This window comes from Hippocampus bargibanti, linkage group LG04 (genome assembly GCF_051943395.1).
Source record: "Hippocampus bargibanti isolate YZ-2025 linkage group LG04, ASM5194339v1, whole genome shotgun sequence".
NCBI lineage: Eukaryota > Metazoa > Chordata > Actinopteri > Syngnathiformes > Syngnathidae > Hippocampus > Hippocampus bargibanti.
In genome coordinates this window covers 34,060,932-34,071,022 of record NC_142737.1, presented here as the reverse complement: position 1 = coordinate 34,071,022, position 10,091 = coordinate 34,060,932, and the positions used below count along the sequence as shown (strand labels likewise).

The 10,091-nt window shown below is 46.1% G+C and overlaps 1 protein-coding gene across 1 annotated transcript; it reads left to right on the top strand.

Moving 5' to 3' along the window:
* Positions 1–3,387: 3,387 nt before the first annotated feature.
* Positions 3,388–8,583, top strand: LOC148899875 (flavin reductase (NADPH)-like). Its single transcript, XM_088995398.1, has 4 exons — positions 3,388–3,797; positions 5,988–6,189; positions 7,272–7,436; positions 8,311–8,583. The coding sequence occupies exons 1-4, from the start codon at positions 3,663–3,665 to the stop codon at positions 8,466–8,468; spliced, it is 660 nt and encodes a 219-aa protein (XP_088851524.1). The 5' UTR covers positions 3,388–3,662; the 3' UTR covers positions 8,469–8,583.
* Positions 8,584–10,091: the final 1,508 nt, after the last annotated feature.

Here is a 10,091-nt window from a genome sequence, read left to right as displayed (position 1 = left end):
AATGTGAGCCGACTTTTTTCGTCTTCTATTCCCCGCCCCGAGTCTTCGGGTAAAGCCCCACGTGATTGGTCAATATCCGTGGTAGAGACAGACATACGCAACAGTGGGGAGAAAGGGGGAGGGGTTAGCGTAGACAGGTGGACAAATGTTATTACATTATGCTGTTATTATGGATCACTCCTTGGTATGATAGCATTATGAATATGAAAAGCATAAATATGCCAGTACTGTTTTTGAATGTGAGGAACGTCGGTGCCATTCGACTGCCATGGCTATACACCGCAGGGGGCAATTGTGCTTTTTTTTGCGCCTGTCGTGGGCAGGGTCTTCACAGCCCCGCTTTGTTCAGCGGAAAGGTGGGTGCTGTTGGACAATCCTCGGCTGGATGGATGCGTGGCTTGAGGAGCCCGCCATAAGAAGAAAGGAGCGCCGATGCGGATGTGGAACTGTCGCGGCTTGGAATTGAAGCGGATTTACAGTATGCAGTATTTTGTTTTTCTACTTCTTTCTTTCCTTTCCTCTTCCTTTCATAAATTTCTGCTGTGAAATGTCAATTTCTCCACTGCGAGACTAATTAAGGCAAATCCAATCCACTCCAAAAGCAAATGAGTGACAGCTGATCATCAGACCGGAGTCACCACAGGGAAAGCATCCGCTAACTCTGCACATATAAATACAAATATTGGTAATAGTGTATTTTTTACATTGGTAAATCGTTGTTCACATCATTTTACATGATTTTTGGTAGTTAATTAATTTAAGCAACAAAAAAAAAAAAACCGAGGAGCCATTTAGGAGCCAAAAGAGCCGGCTCTTTTGAGTGAGCCGAGCCAAAAGAAGCGGCTCTCTGAAAATTCCCATCACTACAAGCAATTCCAAATGTGGACGCTTTGCAGAAAAAGTCAACTGGGAGCAATAAATGAAGAGATTGATGCAAGCTTATTTGGCATCAAATTTGTCACGGATTGCCAGGTGGTGATGGTGGTGGATCCCAAAAAAGCAGGCAGGCGGGAGCAGCAGGGTGTACTTGACAAATTGTGTTCAAATAGAGTCATTAGGAACAAAATCTTAAACATCAAAGTCATCCGAACGGAAAAGTAAAAAGTATCAAAGGAAACCAGGAGTAAAAATCTGCCAAGATGAAACAAAGCTGACGGGGAGAAGCAAGCGCAAAGAGCCGCCGCCGAATGGTCGCGCCGGGAGTCCTTTGAACTGCCACTGATTGGAACCACCAACACCTGTGCAGTTGCAGGCGGCGCCGACAGCGCCACCCGTTGGTCGACAACCAGATCGTGACAGAATTGGGTGTGTTTTGAAGGAAACAACTACATTTATTGAGCCAAATGAACTCTGGCTCAAGATGAACTTAGTAAGTTGAACCGGTCTAAATGTCGCTTTGCTTGTAATGAGATAGATAAGAGAACAAAGAGGTGTTGTTTGGTGGGAGACCGATGGTTCAGGTGCCAGGAGATCTCAGGGGAGCCGGCTGGCAGACACAAACGACAACATGGCCAAACGCTGGACAACGCAGAGGAAAGGAAGTGACCACAATTCTTTGTTAGGACTAAATTATCTGTGAGTAACTTGCCGGCTACTTTGGTGATCCCTCTCACAACGACCACGCCAATTGTTAGCTTAAAACGTTGCACAATCAGGTCCATATTTCATTCCGTTTAAAATTGCTAAAAGATTAAATGGAACTGTTCACGCTAATATTAGCTTGGAATATTCAAAGCTCACACTTTCCTATTCGAGAGACAAGTGAGAACAGGCGCTTCGAAAGCCAAAGGCCAAAGTGATTTTGCAAAACGTGTTCAAGTATGTTTGAAATGGAAGCATGAAAGCTAGCGTGAAAGCGTGAAGCTAGCATGAAAGCTATATATTTCCATACAATCCAATTCAGAGAAGCGCCACAGACATCAAGATGGATAATCATAATCCATTTCATTTCTAAGCGCCTTTCAAAACTCTCAAGGTCACTTTACAGTCATGGGAGAAGTTTTTCTGTGGGTGAGCAGCAGCAGCCACACGCGCCAGCGTTCACCTCACCTGGAAGTAACTCCAATAGATATAAGATAGCTAGCTAGCTAGCTAATAGATAGTAAATATATAGCTAACAGATAGCCAGCTAGACAGCCAGCTAGCTAGCTCGCTGTATAACTAAGAATGATCCATTTCATTTCTAAGAACCTTTCAAAACCCTCAAGGTCACTTTACAGTCACAGGATAAGTTTTTTTTCTGTGGGTGAGCAGCGGTAGCCACACGCCAGCGTTCACTTAACTAGGAAGTAATTCAAATTGATAGAAAGCTAGCTTGCCAAAAGATAGCTAATAACTAGCCAGTTAGAAAGCTAGCTAGCTAGCTAGCTAGCTATATCACAGATATAGGTAATAGCCAGCCAGGGAGCTAAACAGCAAATAGATAGCCATATAGAAAGCCAGCTAGAAAGCTAGCTAGCCAGCCAGGTAGATAATAGATAGCAAATAGATAGCCAGCTAGGTAGCTACAGTTGAAGGAATTGCAGGGCGACTTTATTTACTCAGATGTGGAAAGGGAAAGAGAGCGAGAAAGAGAAAAAAAATCGACAAAGATACGTCTGTGTAAGCTCTCAGTCGTACAGGAGTGATCCATCGATGAAAAGGTTTCTTCAGCCGTCATCTGTACTTCTTTGTTTGAAGGTGTCGGACGTTTCGCCTCCTATCCAAGAGGCTTTGTCAGCGAACTGACCGGCCTTCTCATCAATCGACAAAGATACTAATACTAATACTAATACTAATACTAATACTAATACTAATACTAATACTAATACTAATACTAATAAGAATACTACTACTACTACTACTAATAATAATAATAATAATAATAATAATAATAATAATAATAGTGTCTTGGCCAGGAGGAGAAGGACTTTGCTGGCCCTGAATAGCCCCCCTACCGACTCCCTCCCACAAACAAGGTTTCTTTGACAGCATCATCATCACCAAGCGCCGATGCGGAAGGAATCAATTGGGGAGAAGATGCAGCGTTCAGAGCCTTCGGCCAAAGCCAACGCCCGTCAGTCGCTTGGGAACAAGACAGCTTTTCTTTTGCGCGGCCAACGTTTCATGCCGTCCTCTGTTACACCCCCCCAACCCACCGATCCCCAATCACATGAACACACGGTGAGCGTGAAAGCGACGTGAAATGCATATTGACGTGGCTTTGATGCTCCCTCGAGTGATGGGAATTGGCTTCTTTTGGCTCGGCTCTCGAAAAAGATCCGGCTCTTATGGCTCCCAAATGGCTCCTCAGTTTGTTTGTTTGTTGCTTAAATTAATTAACTACCAAAAATCATGTAAAATGATGTGAAACACGAATTAATCATGTCAAAAAAATACACTACATCAAATACTTTTATTTATAAGGCCAATCTTGACCAATCGAGGATGGCTTTAACCAAAGACTGGGGACGGGGAATAAGGGGGGAAAAAAGTCGGCTCCCATTTCCGGCTCCTTGTTCGTTCACTTCCGGCTCTAAGAACCAGCTCGTTGGCAAACGACACATCCCTAGCTTCCTCGTGACCGGTGCGGCTCGCAAAGCTTTGGGCGGGCGGGCGACACTCGGCACTCGGCATTTGACACTCGGCACGCGGCACTCGGCACCGGAGCGTCAAGAGCCAGGATGAGGATCGCCGTGCTGGGGGCCAGCGGCCAGACGGGCCAGTTGGTGGTGAGTCAGGCGCTGCGGCAGGGCCACGCCGTCACCGCCGTCGTACGCGACCCGGACAAGCTCACCGTGCGGCACGACAACCTCAAGGTAAGCGCCGGACGCCGCCGCGGGTCAGAGTTCACGCAGAGTAGCTTTGTCCATCGCTTGGTCCTCGTGCCAAAAGACTTTCAAAGATCAAAGCTTTGATTCACAACAGGATCAACATTCCAAATGTCGGACGAGCAAGCGACAAAAGCCACTGTCGTCAAAGTTCAATCATTTACTCATTTACTGCCGTTCACGAATGGATTCGGGAATTGAGAATACAGTCATACCTTGGCTTACCGATTTCATTGGTTCCCAGACAGAGTGTGTAAGTGTGTATCCCAAACATTAATTTCCCATAGGAAACCATTAAAATGACAATAATGCGTTCCCATCAAACATCATTTTCTACTTTCTAATTTTTTAAGCCTTAAAACTACACAAAATAGACCTTATTTTATGTATAATAAATGTGTCATTTTATTTACCTTTGTCATGGTCGTTCATGGCTTGTTGGAATGGGGTAAGAGGAGGTCGGAGGGAGGGAATTGCTGTTTGGAAGGAGAGTCACATTCCATAATGGCTGTAATTAAAGAAATAAACTATATCAGAGGGAAAACTCCAATGATAGGCTTTGGAGAGGAAGTCGGACTGAGATGGTTTGGACCAGATGTCCAGAGGAGAGAGAGTGACGATATCGGAAGAAGGATGCTGAGCCTTCAACTGCCAGGCAGGAGACCCAGAGGAAGACCGAAGAGGACATGAAGGTAGCTGGTGTGACAGAAGACGATGCACAAAAGCGGCTTAGATGGAGGACACTGATTGGCTGTGGCCACCCCTGAATGGAAAAGCCCAAAGGAAAATTTCTACACGACTATCATGGAATCCATCCTGTGTTCTTCCATCAGCGTTTGGTTCGGAGCCGCCACAAAAATGGACAAAACCTGACTTGAACGGTCAGTTAGGACGGTGGAAAAAATCATTGTCAGCGCGCTGCCCACTCTGGAGAATCCTAACAAGGGCGCGGAAAATCTGACTGGACCCTCCGCACCCTGCCCACCACCTTTTCCAGCGACTCCCCTCAGGCAGGCGCTACCGATCCATGCGCACCAAATCCAGCAGACATTTAAACAGTGTCTTCCCTTGTCAGTCGCCATTAACTCTTGAAACAGGAAGCCAAACAGAAGTGTATAGTGCCTCTTAGCATTTTTTTTTTTTTTTTGATGATGATACTAGTGCAGCGTGTTCTACCGGAAACAAATCCCTTGTGTGTTCTACATCCTCGGCAATAAAGATGATTCTGATCTGATTCTGATAGCTAGATGGAAATGGCAATGGATAGCCAGCTAGGTAGCTAGCTAGATAGCAAATGGATAGCAAATAGATAGCCAGCTAGGTAGCGAGCTAGATAGCATTTTTATAACATAGTTCTATCCTTTTTGGTCCATCAAATCCACCGCCGTGTTTGAATCACTCTTACATGAAAATGACAGTTTGACAGGCCGTGTCTGTTCACCTCAGATTCACTCCAGATTCTAGCTTGCTATCTGGGTGGGTACCTAGCTGGCTACCTAGCTGGCTACCTAGCCAGGTACCTGGCTGGCTACCTAGCTAGCTATCTATTTGTTGTCTATTAGCTATCTGGCTATTTGGCTGGCTATCGAGTTGGCTACCAAGCTGGCTACCTAGTTGGGTACCTGGCTGGCTACCTAGCTATCTATTTGTTGTCTATTAGCTATCTGGCTGGCTACCTAGCTGGTTACCTGGCTGGCTACCTCGCTGGCTACCTGGATGGCTACCTAGCTAGCTATCTGGCTATTTGGATGGCTACCTGGCTGGCTACCTCACTAGCTATCTATTTATTGTCTATTAGCTATCTGGCTGGCAACCTAGCTGGCTACCTGGCTGGCTACCTCGCTGGCTACCTGGATGGCTACCTAGCTATCTATCTGGCTATTTGGATGGCTACCTGGCTGGCTACCTCACTAGCTATCTATTTGCTGTCTATTAGCTATCTGGCTGGCTACTTGGCTGGCTAACTAGCTCACTCCCTATTAGATGTCTAGCTGGCTAGCTATCTAGCTTGCTATCTGTTCGCTATCTATTAGCCAGCTAGCTAGCTTTCTATCTATTTGAGTTATTCCGGGTTGAGTGAACGCTGGCGCGTGTGGCTGCCGCTGCTCACCCACAATGTGTTCTACATACTTGTCAATAAAGATTCTGATTCTGATTCATGTGTCTGATCGGTTGCAGGTGGTGGAGGCCGACGTGTTCTCGGCGGACAGCCTGACGTCTCACTTGAGGGGGACGGACGTGGTGGTCTCGTGTCTGGGCTTCTCCGCCTCCTTCTTCTCCGGCGTGACGGGCTACAACCGCTCCATGAGCGCCGTCATCGCCGCCATGCGGGAGGCGCGCGTCAACAGGATCATCGCCGTCACGTCTTGGTACACACACCGTGAGTGGACGCCGCGCTAGCACCGTTTCGTGCTGTGAAAAAAAAAGACAAAGATCATAGCGCAAGAATATATAGCCAATAGCTAACGAATAGCTAGCGAATAGATAGCTAATAGCTAGCGAAAAGATAGCCAAGAGCCAGCAAATAGATAGCTAATAGCAAACGAACAGATAGCTATTAGCAAGCGAATAGATAGCTATTAGCTAGCGAATAGATAGATTTGGATTTTTTTGGGGAGCTTCTGGTGTATGTTTCATTGACACAATCTTTTGGGATGTTTGATCGGCCATTTTGTTTCACGTCTCGAGTACTAATAGCTATCTATTCGCTGGCTAATGGCTATCTAATCACTAGCTAAATGCTATCTATTCACTGACTAATGGCTATCTATTTGCTAGCTGATAGCTATCTATTCGCTAGCTAATAGCTATCTATTCACTAGCTAATGGCTATCTATTTGCTAGCTATTAGTCATCTATTTGTTTCATTCACACAATCCATAGGGTTGTTTATTGTTTGGTTGGCCATTTTGTTTCACGTCTCAAGTACTAATAGCTATTCGCTGGCTAATGGCTATCTAATCGCTAGCTATTAGTTATCTATTAGTTTCATTTACACAATCTTTAGGGATGTTCATTGTTTGGTCAGCCATTTTGTTTCACGTCTCAAGTACTAATAGCTATCTTTTCGCTGGCTAATGTCTATCTATTTGCTAGCTAATAGCTATCTATTCACTGACTAATGGCTTTCTATTTTCTAGCTAATAGCTATCTATTTGCTAGCTAATAGCTATCTATTCACTGGCTAATGGCTATCTATTTGCTCGCTATTAGCCATCTATTCGCTAGCTAACGGGTATCTAGTCACTAGCTATTAGCGATCTATTTGCTGGCGAATAGCTAACTATTTGTTAGCTATTAGCTATCTATTCGCTAGCTAGCTATTTGAGTTACCTCCGGGTTGAGTGAACGCTGGCGTGTGTGGCTGCCGCTGCTACTAGCTAGCTAGCTAGCTAGCTATCTATTTAGATGGGTACTGCTGTAGAAGTGACCCAACGTGGGGTGCTTGTTTTGTGTTCCCAGCCGAGTCCGGCAGGCAATCGCCGTACCTGATCCGCTTCCTGTTGCTGCCGCTGATCCGCAGCGTGCTGAGCAACATGTGGGAGATGGAAGAGAACCTGCGGCAGGTGGACGACATCAACTGGACGGTGGTGCGCCCGCCCGGTCTCAACAATATGCCGTCCTCGGGTAAAGGCGCACACGCACCGCGCATCCTTTCACAATATGCTCGCTAGTGGTTACATTTGCAAGGGAAAGACCAAGTAACTTGGCTGGCTGATTAGCTGGCTATCTATTGGCTGTCTATTAGCTATCTAGCTGGCTGGCTGGCTATCGATCAGCTATCTATCTGGCTGGATGGCTATCTATGGGCTATCTATTAGCTATCTAAGGGCTATCCATTAGCTATCTAGCTGGCTGGCCATCTATCCGGCTGGAGGGCTATCTATTAGCTAGCTAGTTATTCAGTGTATTAGCTAACTGACTATCTAGCTAGACCGCTATTAGCTATATATAACTATATAGGTGGCTAGCTATCTAGCTGGCTGTTTTCTGTCTCTTAGCTATCTACTAGATGGTTAGCTTTCTGTCTATTTGAGTTACTTCCGGGTTGAGTGAACGCTGGCGCGTGTGGCTGCCGCTGCTCACCCACATAAGAAAACCTATCCCGTGACTGTAAATTGACCTTGAAAGTTTTGAAAGGCGCATATGAAGCAAATGGATCATTAGTATTATCATGTTCTAGCTCTTTGCTATCTTTTAGCTCTCTGTGTGGCTATCTATCTATCTAGTTAGCTACATCTATTCACTGTTTAGTAGGCTGGCTGTCTCACTGGCTGGCTATCTGGCTTGGTATCTGTTGGTAGCTAGCTAGCTTTCCATGTATTTGAGTTACTTCCAGGTGGAATGAACGCTGGCGCGTGTGGGTGCCACTGCTTACCCACAGAAAATCTTATCCTGTGACTGTAAAGTGACCTTGAGAGTTTAGAAAGGTGTTTAGAAATGAAATGCATCCTGATGATGATGATGATGATGATTAACCTGGTGCCTGTGTTTTGGCCAGCGTTGGAGTTCCTGACCCACGAGGGTTACTTTGTGCCCGACGAGTTCGGGCGTCCAGCGGGCAGCGCCATGGGACGAGGCGACGTGGCTCGCTTCATGCTATCGCTCCTCAATAGCAACGCATGGGTGAAGAAGGGCGTGGCCATCACCACCAAATGACAAGCCAGCGCTAACATTGATCGCTAATCCTGCAGATTGCCCGCCTTGTATCAACCAGTGCTCCAGTAAAACCATCTTGGACGCAAAAGAAAAGCCTGCTTGCTTTCTTGGGGGACACCCGGCGACACGCACAGAAAACGGGGCAATCGCGGACTGAATGTATCAGGGAGAAGAACAAACAATAATCAGAATACATTTCAGAATCAGAAAACCTTTTATCATTTATTCGTCACCTTTCAAAACTCTCAAGGTCACTTTACAGTCACCGGATATTTTTTTTTTCTGTGGGTGAGCAGCGGCAGCCACATCCGCCAGCGTTCACTCAACCCGGAAGTAACTCAAATAGATAGAAAGCTAGCTAGCAAGCCAATCGATAGCCAACAGATACCTAGCTAGATAGCCAGCCAGCTAGATAGTGAATAGATAGCTAGCTAGATAGCTAGCTAGCCAGACAGATAGCTAGCTAGCCAGCCAGCGCTTATAGATAGCAAATAGCGAGCAAATGAAAATATGTTTGTAATTATACAGTACCGTAGAACCCTTTGTGATTGTCTTGTGACCACTGCGCGAGCCAGCGGTCAAACTGTGGCCACTCCTGAAATTGAAAATGACAAAACGTAGTTGCAACGTAGGGCGTTGCCCACCATGATATGATTGCAAAGTTGTCATCTTGAAAGCTCTTTTCTGGCCAGGAGTAACTCCCGCGCCCTTTTAGCGAGGACGCAGCTCTGCCAACGTCGGGTATGCGCATATCAGGCCATCTGCCAACGGAGAGTTCATAGATGGTGAACACTGTTAAAACGGCAGACGGGCAAGATGTCCTGATAGCGCCCATCCGCAACCCAAACAAAGGCCGATAGAGGACAATTTGTCCTGCATGCCATCTGATCCGTGAAAAGTCCCCAGTCAAGAAGGAGAATGGTTCATAGAGTGGTTCATAGAGTGGTTCATGGAGTGGTTCATAGAGTGGTTCATAGAGTGGTTCATAGTGTGGTTCATAGTGTGGTTCATAGAGTGGTTCATAGTGTGGTTCATAGTGTGGTTCATAGAGTGGTTCATAGTGTGGTTCATAGAGTGGTTCATAGAGTGGTTCATAGAGTGCTTCATAGAGTGGTTCATAGAGTGGTTCATAGAGTGGTTCATAGATGGTTCATAGAGTGGTTCATAGATGGTTCATAGAGTGGTTCATAGAGTGGGTCATAGAGTGGGTCAAAGAGTTCATTGATGGTGAGCGCTGTTAAAACGGCAGACAGGCAAGATGCCCCGATAGCGCCCGTCCACAATCCGAACAAAATCCAAAGAGGACAATTTGTCCTCCCTGCCATCTGATCTGTTGTAAGAACGATGGCCATGGTGTGGTGGGGTGAGTTTTAATTTGGATCTTTCCTACAACCGACTTCTGAAGCAACATGGGCCGACTTATGCTGATGATGTGATACCAGAGCAAATGGGGCAATCAGGGCAGTCGTAGACCCCATAATCAGGCAGGACAATAGAAGTAATCAGTCGGGACAATAGAAGTAATCAGTGTAGCCTCAGGGAATAGTCCTCTGTTGCCCCAACCTGAGAGCAGGGACCTAGCAGAGCAGAGGTCTGGCACCGCCACGTCCGGACAGGAGGGAT